Raw genomic sequence first — 13,721 nt, forward strand, 5'->3', positions numbered from 1 at the left:
GGCCCAAAACCCTGAATATTGATTAATTTCGTAATTAATTAATAAGGGACAAATCAGATGTCAAGTTGAGTCCCAATGAGGATATAAATCCTTGAAGATTGGCGCCCAAGGGACCTGATAGGATAAAGAATCAGTTTCCTACTTCCTAGGACTCCAAAGTCCATTCTAATTCTGAGACTTGCCCACCAAGTCTCCTAACCCAAGTCCAAAATTCAAGGACTCCCAACACCTCTATAGGGGGTCTCACCCCCACCAATCAGAACTACGTTTTTTTGACTTATTCTCTAATTCACAAAGATACGTAGACATTTCGTAAAGGCAGAGTTAAACTACGAAACACGAGAGCAGCCATTAAAGGCCTTGAGTTCCCGAACCTTAGTCAATTAATATACCTTAGTTTTTAATACATAACAGTATTGAAAGATAATTATTAAAGTATGATGCATATAATGTGCACAAATTTTTGAATATTGAACACTTTCTTTTATAATATAAAATATATTAGAATTTAAGAAAATAATATACATTGGTATGGTAAATTTAAGTATATATCCATATGATCACATGTAAAAACCAATTTTATCCAGGTAACTTTGAAAAAGATCGAGAAATAAATATTTTTATTTGATTTATATGTAAAACATTGATATACAGTTTATCTATAATGACTTGCATAGTTGCATTTGCATACATATAAAGTGACCAAAATATTATAATGCAATTTTATACGGGAAAATTGATACCAATGTGAATATTGTTTAATTTTTACAATTATTATTATTATTATCAATTTGCATAATAAATATTGATTTTTTTAAAAAAAACTAATCTAACCAATCAAATTCATATGTCATTGAAACATAAAAATTATTTACAGGTACATTACTTCTTCGATTCGGAAGTTATGATGAAGATAATAAGATTATTGCATAACATCTCGAACGTCAGTAAAAATAATGAGAAATAATTATACGATTAATGTAAAATATTTTGAAGAGTTAAGATTTTATTAGAAAAATGCTAAATAACACAAACAATAGAAAAAGATATTATTGTTTGTCATGATTAAGATATGTTTGTCGTATTAATTATTAATTACAATTTAGCCAAATTATATAGATAAGCACGTGACGTGTTCTTATAATATTGCATTTAAATGATAATTATTAACATATTAAGCGCGTGACGTGCACCTTTTTTTTTTGAGAAAGATGTGCACTAATTTTATAACGGCGAACATTTTCATATTTTTTGATAAATCAAACTATATTAAAATTTAAGAAACTAATAAAAGTTGGTACGATAAATTAAGAACATATCCATAATGTTACATAATTAGAATTGTAGATCTCGGAAAATAAGTGCCCAATCATACTTCGTTTTCAGGCTTCCAAAAAAGAAAAAGAAAACATTTCAACGTTAAATTACGTACAAAATTAAATCAAATATAAACCTATTTATCAGTTATTCAAAAATGGTTGGAAAGTAGCTACTTCACTTAAACTCAGTTAAAATGTAGTTTGTTTATTAACTACTTCGAACTCAAAGTCGGTCCGTCTCTAATATTAGGCGCGTACATCAACTACCATCAGACAAAACATAAAATACATTAAAATTAAACCTTTTTAGAGAGAGACTTTTTAGAGAGAGAGAGAACAAAGTGTACACTCTACACACACATACATGTAGAGAGACAAAGAGCAGAAGAAACCTGAAACCCCCAAAAGAAACTTCTCATACACTCTCTCTCTCTCTCTCTCTCTCTCTCTCATTTCTGCATTTATCATATCTAAATCCTGTGTGTATCTTTTATCTAATCTGTGTATTAATGTTTAGATTTTAGATATTTTGATAATTGATTAGATATTATATTATATTGTTGTTTATTTGTGTATATATAGAGGGTGTTGTGTGTGTATAAGTGTGTGGATTATAGTATGGAGAGGCAAGAGATGGAAGGTGAAACAGGTGTAGAAGGTGAGTTAAGTGGTAAGTGCATTTTAATTTCATTTTAATTTGGGTTGAATTTCAGTTGCATGTGTTTTTTAATTTTGTAATGTGTTTGATTTTGATTGATTGTGAAATGCAGAGAGAGTTTGGCAGTTAGGATTAGGTGGTGGTGGTGATGATGGCGATGGTGGTGGTGATGATGATGGTGATGGTGGTGGTGGTGTTGGTGATGGTGCTGTTTCGTATCCGGAGAGGCCGGATGAGCCTAATTGTAGTTATTATTTGAGGACTGGATTTTGTGGGTATGGTGCAAGGTGTCGGTTTAATCATCCTCGTGATCGGAATTCGGTATGTTAGTTTTGATGATATAATGTTGTTTTGTGTGTTTGTGTTAGGGTTTTATCGGAATTTATGTGATCATTTTGGTTGTTATTGAATTTGTTGTGATCTAGTGTTTTGTGTTTGTGAAAAGAAGAGAATTTTGATCTTGATTGGGTTTTTGATTGATTAGTAGTGAATAATGAGATTTTGGGATTTTTTTGTATTGGTTTGATTTGGTTGGGTTTGTAATGAAATGTTGATGATTCAAGTAGTAATTTGAGATTTAGAGTTTTTGGAGTTATCAATTTGGCTTGCATTGGATGATTATTATTTGTATTTGTTGCTAGGTTGTTGGTGCTATGATGGCTAGTCGAGGAGAGCATCCTGAGCGAATTGGCCAACCTATCTGCCAGGTCTTTTCATCAGCAATACTTGTTGAATCTTAATGCATGGATTTTTTGAATTGAATGAAGATGCATACTTTCTGATGATACTGTTTTATTGCTGATTTTATAACCGTGTCTTCTATATATAAAGTGAATCTCAGTATCTCTAGTTATGGCTCGTCCTTTTCCTTATATCGTCTTTACATTATTAAAGATCTGAACTGATGATGTTTGAGATTGGAAGACAGATATGCTGGTTCTAGAATTAATCTACCTGTTGCTTAGCTTTTAAATGCAGCCACCTCCATTTCTATATATGAATATTCTTTCTTCGTCTTCTACTTCAGTTGAATTTTGTTTTCCATCTGTAAAGGAACTATATTTTCTTTTTTGAATCAATTATATTTATGTAAGGTGTATCTGGCCCCTTTTTCAGTTCATGTAAAAGGATCAGTCTATAGCTGATATTACTTTTGTATACATTATCTGATCATTTAACCATGATAGAATTCCTAACTTAATTGATATAAATTTGCCTTAATAATGTTTAGCGAAGGAGATCCTCTTATTATGTTACTAGTTTAACTATTACCTATCGTGTGTATGCCATATGTAGTCAACAAGGATAAGTTTCTGTTGCCTTATGAAAGGCCTAATAAGTGAACTTAAATTTCTGAAAATATTTGATTCCAAGAAACTTTATGCCTGGTTTGAAATACTTTATGTTTGCTTGACTGGTCTGCAATTATTCCAATTAATATCTATCTATAATTTGATTGCTGCAAATCTGTGTTCATAATTAATCTTTTACATGCTTGGTCTACATTTTGTGGAGAAGGAATCTACCCTTTTGGTTTGTTTGAAGGAACTACCTTTTTGTTCATTGTGCTGCATTGTGTTGACACCGGCTGTTTTGTTCAACTGTCAGTATTACATTTCAACAAGAATTTGATAAAAAAATTTAGTGGACTATGAAGATTTAATGGGTTTGCAATTATGAATAGATACGATGTTCTCACCTAGATATTATTTCACCAAAATAGTTGATGAATAAGTCTGGTTTATCTTTATTTCCTCAATATTCAATAATAGGTAGTTTCTTAGATGTTAACTATGTTCACTTTTATGTTCTATTTATTGTTTTACTAACTTTTACTAGTTGATGTCAGAAGCACATACAAATTTTCTAATTCAAATTCTTAAAACATACATTTGATACTTTGATTCTAAAGCCCTTGTTTATGGTTTAACGCTGGTGTTAATATTCATCATGTAGTATTATATGAGGACGGGAATGTGCAAGTTTGGCGCCTCATGCAAGTATCACCATCCAAGACATGAAGGTGGATCTGCAAGCTTAGCAACAATAAATATCTCTGGACATCCCCTTCGCCCGGTCTGCTCTTTATTTATATTACCCTGGTATCCATCCATTTCTTGTAAGGAGAGTTTTATAATTACTGTTGTTGTGACAGGGTGAAAAAGAGTGTTCTTACTACCTTAAAACAGGACAATGCAAGTTTGGTATGACCTGTAAATTTCACCATCCACAGCCAGCTGGCATACATGTTCCTGCTCCCGGACCTTTGCCGACAGCAGCAGCTTTGCCATCTGCAATATATCCATACATACAATCGCCTGGCCCATCATCTCAACAATATGGTGTTGTAGCTGGTAATTGGCCAGTTGCAAGGCATGCTCTTCTTCCAGGTTCATATATTCAAGGGTCGTATGGTCCAGTAATTCTTTCACCAGGGATAGTTCCTATGGCTGGTTGGAATCCTTATCAGGTATGTGCCTTGATATTCCCAAACTGGCCAGTGATGTTAGTAAGTATCTATACTAATATGTTGTCGCATGACCTTTTACAGGCACCTATGAATCCACTTGCGTCTCCAAGTGCTCATTCCAGTGTAGGAGCAGGACCTATTTATGGAATGCCACAATTGTCTTCTTCGGCTCCTGCTTATGCAGGTCCTTATCCGTCGATGCCATCTCCTGCTGGCCCTTCAGGTTTTAACCAGAAAGACCATGCTTTTCCAGAAAGACCTGGTCAGCCTGAATGCCAGCATTACATAAAAACAGGGGAATGTAAATTTGGTTCTACCTGTAAATATCATCATCCACCACAAAGGAGTGCCCCAAATACAAACTTTGTCCTCAGTCCCATGGGTCTTCCTTTACGTCCGGTAAATTTTTGATCTTCAATATTATGATTTTTATGTCTTTCTTACTCGCTTAAATTCTGTGCTGTAAATAGAGAAATCTAATTATTACATATTAATGTATTGATGTTACTGTGGATATCGTCAAAATGTTTATGCTATAGTTTTATTTGCCTTTTGTATCTTGGACAAGTTACTGGTGTCTTTCTCATATATATTCATGTGCAATAAATCTGTGAGGAGACCATTAACTATCATCGTAACGGGATTACAAAACTTTATGTGTCAATGTTAATGACTTAATTGATACTGAACAAGATGAGCAAAATCAAGAGCGCCCTTTAAGCAACTTAAGCTGGAATGAACTGCTAGTACTGGCAGTCCTTTCATATTAATGGTCTTATCGTTATATTGGATATCTTCGAATGTGCTCTCAGACTATACGTAATTTCGTTTTTGATATGTTTCTAGGGTGCACCACTTTGTTCTCATTATGCAATGAATGGAATATGCAAATTTGGGCATTCTTGCAAATTCGATCACCCCATGTCGAAACTGAGTTACAGTCCATCTACATCTTCTCTGAGTGATATTCCTGTTTCTCCTTACCCTGCTGGCTCATCAATGGCTACCTTAGCCCCGTCATCCTCATCGTCAGAGCTAAAGGAACTTACATCAGGATCCAGCAAGGAAGCCTTTACAACCAGAATGCTTACTTCTGTTGGTACAGCTGCTGGTTCAGTTGGTTCCATATTTTCACGGAATCTCCCCCTACTGCAATCTGGTATCCAGCAGCCTAGTCAGAGCTCTACCCCTTCAACTGGTAGCAGTAGTACAACTCATGTTAGCGAGGTCCGCACATCAGGCTGAGCATGTTAATTGGATATGTTTACCTTTAAGTTACATGAACTTTATGTTATAATTTTGCGCAAGTCGTCTGTTGGCACTTGGCATGGCTTACCTAGTCGTCATGGATCCCTAAGTTAGGTCAATCACATGCAGCCTTTCTCGCTTGTGTTCATATAATTTTTAGATGTCAATTGATTTCAAAATGAATAAGTCATATTCATCTTATAAATGGCCAGCAAACCTTATACATCCACATCCTGTCATCTAACTTCTCAATACAACCCCAGAAAGTTGCTCATTTTGAACTATTGTAAGTTTTTTGTTAGGTGTGAATATTTAAATTATAGACATATTTTTAAAGGAGCTTATAAATTTAATATTAGTACAGGGTGAGTCTGTGGCCTATTTATTGACAGGGCGAGTCTGTGTCACTAGTCCACGCACCAGCTGCGGTGTTCCTGAGAGAGGAATTAGACATCAAGGGAAAGTCAGAAATTTCCTCCGACTATCTTTTCATGGAAGACGGGTTGCTTAGCACACTAGCCCTTCAAATCCTAGATGAAGGTAGGTTAATCCCCATATTTGAAGTTTTCAACTCTCCAGTGGTTAAACTTGAAAAGGAGGTCTTCAAGGGGATCTTTGCTAGGATATCCTCAACAGTGCAGTAAAGGGTCAGCTAGGAGAACTAATGGCTGCAGTTGATGCCCAGAAATCAGGTACCTGTAGTCAGTTCGTGGAGAAGGTTGGGGAACAGATGATATCAGACGTGACCAAACAAGACGCAGAGGAAATGAGGATTGAGGCAATAGTGGTTAGGATGGTTAGCCTATTTTCTCTGTTGCCAACCGTATTATTATTATTATTATCTATGCAGGCGGTTGTTCCATCAGACCGTTAGGATATGTAATGTAGCTTTTCGTTGATTGTACCTAGCTTGTAGCAGTTAGACTCCTGAGTCGTTGTGTCATGTGACTGTTGTCTTTTGTAATATAATAGTTCTTCGCTTCTCAAAACAAAACTACATAGATAAGAATTTCGCCCTACTATTTCCAAGACGCAAGTTTTGTACTATAGAATGTTAACAAACATTGGAACTGCGCCTGTTAAAGATGCAATAGAGTAGAAACTTTTACTCTAGAAATTATAATACAGTTTCATGTATACTTGGATTAATTTAAAACAGGGAAAGTTTTGTCACTATCTTTGTTCGAGTAGAGATCCGACTCTAATCTGGGAAGCAGGGTCAGTACCTAAGTAATGATGTTCTTATGTTATAGGAACCAACTATACTCACTCTGCAATTCCTATAAGATATACTAACAAACAGAGAGATTAACAAAAGAGATGTTTGAGAGAGATAGAGAGAGAGAGATGAGAATTGAGAAAGAGAGAGATGAGAATGAGAAATATTTATTATTTTCAATCTTACTTCTCCACATGCTATTTACAATCTTATATAGTGAAAATACAAATCAACAATATTCTAACAACTTTTCAACCATATTCTGGTATCACTAAAAGGAAAGCCTAAGGCTCCAAAATCCCGTAAAATATCCCAGACATGATGAGTTTGCAAAATTATCCCTGTTGAGTCAATGACGAACATGACAGGTGGACCATATTCTTCACGCTTGAAAAGGCGGTTTTCACTACGTTTCATGGATCCTGCATCTGAAAATGGAATGGCGGTCCATGGCATCGAAGAAAACAAATCTTTGAATTCCTCCTGAGGGTCTGTTGTAGAAGAAACTGGTATAATTTGTCCTTCACAATGATCATCCTGGACAACCAAAACCACCTCAAAATTATTGAGTGGCAGTAGATCATTGTAGACGTCCTTCAAATCCGCAGAGAACGCGTCCTTGTTGTTGTATGGGATAAAGTGACCGGATAGTGGCATAAAATACAAAAGAACGACTTTGCCTTTCAACTCAGCCTTAACCTAAAAAATAAGTCAAATAAATGAGAAAGTGGGTTGTTTCATAATTTGCCATTGCAAATGCCAGTTTGCTAGTCTTAAGGTATATCGCATCCTCCGTGTTTAAGTCATAAAGTTAAATGTCAGTTTGCTAACATAAAATTTTAGACTAGAACATAAATGCAAGTCTTAAGTTATATCACATGATACGTGCTTGTTGAAAATAATAATTCAAAATTATTTGAACTATTTTTTGGATTAATTTTGATGAGGTTTTTAAAAATAGTATTTGAATAATTATTAGATAATGTATTATTTGAAATTGTAGATTAGATGTTAGTTGAAGATGTTAGTGGGATATGGTTAACTATTTGTTAGGTGTTTTTGTTAAATGTGTAGAAGGCTTACATAGTATTTTAACTTATGTCATCTGATAATAAAATTTAGTTTTATTTTTAGTTTACTCTTTTAGAATACTTTTATCAGTTATCATTTATTTATAAAAATCTAACATGGTATCAGAGTTATGTTCGATTGAGTAACTGAGCGTAAAAAATTGATGCGAATAAATGAAGAAATGGAAGACAACAGATGATGATAGTGCTGTTAGAGATTCATGAAGAATGTGTCTCAAGGCGTAAAAAAATACATATTTGTTTTGAGTTATTGGTGATTATGTGCACTATGATAGAAAGTGGAGAGAAGGGCTCCAATGGTGATGGGAAGTACATCACTGTTCAATAGGAGAGAAGTGCTCCTTGAAAAAAAGTGGAGAGAAAGGCTACAATGGTGATGGGAAGTACATCACTGGTCAATATGAGACCTGATCAATAGGAGACAAGTGCTCCTGAAGAAAAGTGGAGAGAAGGGCTCCAATGGTGATGGGAAGTATATCACTGGTCAATAGGAAAGAAGTGCTCCTTGAAGAAATTAGGGAGACAAGTGCTACTTGAAGAAATTGTGAAGAGAAGTAATCAACAACAATGGTGGTGGTGATGACAAGTACATCACAGGAAAGAAAAATTTTGAATTAAGAGGGAGTGTTGGAAATAATAATTCAAACTTATTTGAATTGTTTTTTGGATTAATTTTGATGAGATTTTTAGAAATAGTGTTTGAATAATTATTAGATAATGTATTATTTGAAATTTTAGATTAGATGTTAGTTGGAGATGTTAGTAGGATAGGGTTAACTATTTGTTAGGTGTTTTTGTTAAATGTGTAACCTATATAAAAAAGGCTTACATAGTATTTTAACTTGGCATTTGATAATAAAATTTAGGGGTCATTTGTTAAATCTGAACCATCTTTTTAGATGAATAAAATTGTTGGATGATTGATTATCTCGGATGAGTAATGTCCTTTGATAAAAAAATATTTTTTTTCTGAACAATGTATTTTTTAAGTTATTAATAAAATGTCATGTCAAATTTTTTCATATTTTCTAGAAGAAGCATAAAATATTTTTTTATCAAGTTTATACGTAATCATAACATTTTAAAGAAAGGTACAATCCTATAAACTCAATAATTTTTGTTACCCCTCCGTCTCTATTTACATGTCCATTTTATTTTTCTAGAAGTCTAGTTGACCAATTTTTGAATTAATATAAAAAATTATTGATTAATTATTTTTCAAATATGCAAGTTACATTTTAAAATAGACTAAATGTACTTTCCAATGATATTATTTTAATTATTTTTGTCAATTATATAATAGGTGTAAATTCAGTTAAAAATTGGTAAAGTTGACCAGTCAAAAATCAAAATGGACATATATTTAGGGACGGGGGAGTATTTATTTAATTACAATAAATTATTTATTTATATGAGATTTATAAAATATAATTATGTCAAATGGATATAAAAGAATAATGATAATAAAATATAAAATTAATATAAAATACATATTATTCATTTTTTTCCTAACAAACATGGACACAACAAACCATAACACATGTGTGGTGTGATTCAGAGTAAAATTTAAGTCTTTGTCATCCAGAGAAAAATTTGCCTCGTCCATAAAAATAACTAAACATACAAACAATCTTAACCAGTCAATAGTCACTCGTCCAGTATTTTTAGTTTGGCTCAGGAGTTAACAAATGACCCCTTAGTTTTGTTTTTAATTTACTATTTTAGAATATTTTTATCGGTTATCATTTATTTATAAAAATTTAACAGTGCTTCAATCATGAACTTACTTACGTAACAGAATATTATGAAAGCAAGTGACACTAAAAAATACTTAAATGACTAGTCGATGAAGCATAAATTAACAGCAGTAATGAACGACATTACAAGTTGGTTGTTATTTTTGACAAGGTAATCCCTGTTACTGGTGAAGAGAAGCTCATTCAAACTGATGATGTCTCCTTTCTTCTTCAACTCTGTTCCTACTGTACTTTGAAAATATCTTGTCAAGCCATAACAAGGCTTAATAACTAATGAAAACCTTTAGATTGAGACACATAAGAGCTTCTTTGATCTGCTTCTATTTATTCTTTTTGATGAACTATTTATTTTTGAATGGGGATTAAATTAAATAGCCTGTTTTTATGAAGAATGGAATATAGCTAAATATTATGAAATGGATATTCTTGTAAACCTAACTGTCATGTAGCATGCTTATATTTTTCATCAAAAATGATTATTTTTTCTAAAATTAAATGTTTTTATAATCTTATTGCTATTATATTTGTATTAGGTTTAATAATGCTTATATTTTTACAATGCAGATTTTGAAATTAAAATATGAGAACTTTTCAATAATACTTGTTTAGAATTGACTTTTACAAATGATACACAAAATAATTTTGACTTCGGGATAATAACATTCTAGTGTTAGTACTCTACCGTTAATCTCAGTTGGTCAAATTTTAATTTCTGTTAATTAAATATTATATTTTAAATATTATTTGAAAAAAAACCACTATTTATGATTTCTTGAATATGTTATTCATATTTTCCTTTTTGAATCTTATTATTATGAAAATACTATTTCCGGTATGATTTTATTACTATATCATATATATATAGCGTGTAAGCTTGATTTTTCAAACTATTTATTCAAAATACAAAAATAAAATTTAACATATAATTTACAAAATAAATCAAAAAATTACACAAAAATCAAAGCATCGTTCAAACTAATAATCAAAATTATATAATCAGAGATGTATTTTTAGAATTTTCAATAATCAATTTTGAATTAACAAGATAACTGTTTTACGAGGAGTGATGAGCCTGATCGGAGTGCCGAGAATGAGTGATGGGTGCGTTTAAATTTTTATAATAGTAAAATTAAAATAATTAAAATATTATATTTAAGAAAAATTATTTATAATATCACCAAATAATTGATTTTTTTTTTTCAAATAATATCCAAACTTTAACATTTAACTAACGGATATTAACGATAGAAGTACAACATACAATCACATCATAGTAAAAATGGTAGCTTCAATCAAAACTATTCTGTATATCAAAAAATTAATTTTAAAATGACAACATAAAATTTTTTCCATAAAATATTTATAACAAATTTTCATAAAAAGAATGACATGACAATAAGTTTTTTTTTTGACAAATGCAGAAGATTTTCATTAAATTGAATATAATACAGCCGGGACAAACCCCCAACTGTCGATACAACCAGGTAATATAACAAATAACATACTACAGTAAAACCTTTATAAATTAATATAGTTGGGACCGGAGAATTCTATTAATTTAGAGAGGTATTAATTAATCGATAAATTAATAATTATTAATTTATAGAGAATTTTCGGTAGCAAACAAAATTAACTTTTGATTAAATTTTTATTCACATAAATTTAAATAAAATGAATTGTATAATTTATATTTTATACTTAATTCAATTAATTCAATGTATATGAATTTAGAAAGTCAATGTAATGTATAATATATTAGATTCAAAGTCCATGTAGTGTATAAGTTAAATTCATTGTATTTTACATAGAAAATATTCAATGTATATTAGGAAAATTCAAAGTACATGAATTAATTTAATTCATTGTATTTTAAATAGAAAGTATTCAATGTATGTGTAGTCATAAAATATATTATATATACTGTATATACTAGATTGGGGAAAAAATTATACAAACAAAATAATGGCTTCTCATCTAAAAGGTGTCACAAAAAATCAACAATGACGGATGAAGCAAGAAAAGCATTATGTGAATATAAAAGAGAAAATTCATCATGCACTCAAAAAGATCTCCAGTTGTGGCTCGAGAATAAGTTTCATCTAAAAGTTAGTCAAGGTACAATATCAAATACACTGAAAAGTTCAGCAGACTATCTTGCAGCTAATTACTTGGAGAAAAGAAAAGATATTAAGCGACATAAACCAGCAAAATATCCAGATATGGAGAAGGTTCTCTATGAATGGTTTCTCCAGTACCAAGATCGTGTTAATATGACAGGAGAGCTAATTTTAGAGAAGGCAAAAGAGACCATGAAAATTTTATACCCTCAACAAGATCAGGAGCACACTTTTTCTCAAGGTTGGCTTGAGAAATTCAAGTTAAGACATGGTATTAAGTCATTTCGTCGCTTTGGAGAAAGTGGTTCTGTTGATGTACAGGACATGGAGAAGAAACTGGAGTCCATAAGGGAAAAAATAAACCAGTTCCCTATGAAAGATGTTTTTAACATGGACGAAACTGGTTTGTTTTACAGGTTACAAGCTGATCACTCTCTTGCTACGAAACAACTTGAAGGAAGAAAATAAGACAAAGAAAGGCTCACGGTTGTTATATGTTGCAATGAAGATGGCTCTGAAAAAATTCCTTTATGGATTATTGGAAAGTATGCAAAGCCACGGTGCTTCAAGAATGTTAACATGGGCAGCTTGAATTGTCATTATCGTGCAAACAAAAGAGCTTGGATGACTAGTGTACTTTTTGATGAATACATTCATTGGTTTGATAGCCAAATGCAAGGCAGAAGAATTTTGTTTGTGGTAGATAACTATCCAGCACATCCAAAAAATATTGAAGGACTACAAAATATTGAGTTGTACTTCTTGCCACCTAACATGACATCAAAAATCCAACCTTGTGATGCAGGAATTATAAGAACTTTCAAGATGCACTATCGCAGGAGATTTTATCGTGGGTTATTAGAAGGTTATGAGTTGGGACAATCTGATCCAGGAAAGATTAATGTTTTGGATGCTATCAATTATGCAGTCGCGACGTGGACGACAAATGTAAAACAAGAGTCAATAGCAAGGTGCTTTCAACATTGCAAAATTCGTTCCATAGATGAAGTTTCGAGCAATTTAAATGAACATACAACTCCGGAAGAATACATTCATGAACTTAAGGTGATGATTAAGGATCTAGGTTATCGTAATAAAATGGATGTTAATAACTTCTTAGATTATCCGGGTGAAAATGAATCATGTTCCGAGGTCCAGAGTATAGAAGAGATTGCAAATACCATCCTTGAAAATAGTGTTGAAGATGATCTTGAAGACGATACAACACCGTTGGAGCCGGTTACACGTAAAGAAGCACTCAAGGCATCAAAAATGCTTAATAACTTTTTGATGCAACATGAAAGCACCACACCCGAGCTTTTGGATGCAATAAGGAAGATTAGGGATGAGCTTCATGTTGATTTAAATTATATGAAAAAGCAAACTACAATTGAATCATATTTTACAAAGATGTAATAGCTATATTTTTATGAATATAAGGGAATTATTAATTTATAGTTTTATTGGGACCATATTTTTATACAGGGTTTTCAAAAAAATTATTATCTTATTATCTTATCGAAATTGATCATTTTTTGAACTGGCCCAAGTCGGGACCGGACAAAATTATTAATTTAGAGAGATTATTAATTAATCGAGTATTAATTTACAGAGGTTTTACTGTAAAATCAATTAGATGATTTGTTTCCTGATCGTTTAACACATAGAATTTAAAAATTCTTGAAGTTAAAAACGAAATCAAAGACATCTCAGGCGATCCAAATTGCAACAGCATCTCTGAAGATAGCAACATCGCAATTGACCATATCACGTAAAAACTATGGTTAACCCAATGTTCAGAAACAACAATCGCATAAAATGAGATTGGAGAAGCGGCACCCC

General features: G+C 32.1%; 2 protein-coding genes across 5 annotated transcripts; one reads left to right on the forward strand and one right to left on the reverse strand.

The window, feature by feature from the left end:
- The first annotated feature begins 1,608 nt into the window (after positions 1-1,608).
- On the forward strand, positions 1,609-6,769 carry LOC141659165 (zinc finger CCCH domain-containing protein 32-like). Of its 4 annotated transcripts, none has more exons than XM_074465923.1 (8): positions 1,609-1,989; positions 2,090-2,298; positions 2,619-2,684; positions 3,934-4,053; positions 4,133-4,447; positions 4,529-4,846; positions 5,294-5,674; positions 6,060-6,769. In XM_074465923.1, exons 1-8 carry the CDS (start codon positions 1,938-1,940, stop codon positions 6,204-6,206), a joined length of 1,608 nt encoding a protein of 535 aa, XP_074322024.1. In that variant the 5' UTR covers positions 1,609-1,937; the 3' UTR covers positions 6,207-6,769. The 4 variants fall into 4 exon arrangements, 3 of the variants coding, with proteins under 3 accessions (XP_074322024.1, XP_074322025.1, XP_074322026.1); XM_074465924.1 differs by having other exon boundaries at positions 1,609-1,977; XR_012549644.1 differs by having other exon boundaries at positions 1,610-1,989; positions 5,294-5,981; positions 6,060-6,198.
- Positions 6,770-7,154: 385 nt separating this feature from the next.
- On the reverse strand, positions 7,155-7,571 carry LOC141661052 (putative nucleoredoxin 1). Its single transcript, XM_074468033.1, has one exon. The coding sequence runs from the start codon at positions 7,569-7,571 to the stop codon at positions 7,155-7,157; it is 417 nt and encodes a 138-aa protein (XP_074324134.1).
- Between the last annotated feature and the right edge of the window lie 6,150 nt (positions 7,572-13,721).

Source organism: Apium graveolens, chromosome 5 (genome assembly GCF_009905375.1).
Source record: "Apium graveolens cultivar Ventura chromosome 5, ASM990537v1, whole genome shotgun sequence".
Classification (NCBI taxonomy): domain Eukaryota; kingdom Viridiplantae; phylum Streptophyta; class Magnoliopsida; order Apiales; family Apiaceae; genus Apium; species Apium graveolens.

What these genes read in the sequence shown, in the direction of transcription:
- LOC141659165 (XM_074465923.1), top strand. Translation starts at nt 1,938, where the DNA reads ATGGAGAGGCAAGAGATGGAAGGTGAAACAGGTGTAGAAGGTGAGTTA. An exon ending in CTGGTTGGAATCCTTATCAG is followed by an intron (nt 4,448 to 4,528) that starts GTATGTGCCTTG and finishes GACCTTTTACAG; the next exon opens with GCACCTATGAATCCACTTGC. An exon ending in TGGGTCTTCCTTTACGTCCG is followed by an intron (nt 4,847 to 5,293) that starts GTAAATTTTTGA and finishes ATATGTTTCTAG; the next exon opens with GGTGCACCACTTTGTTCTCA.
- LOC141661052 (XM_074468033.1), bottom strand. Translation starts at nt 7,571, where the DNA reads ATGCCACTATCCGGTCACTTTATCCCATACAACAACAAGGACGCGTTC.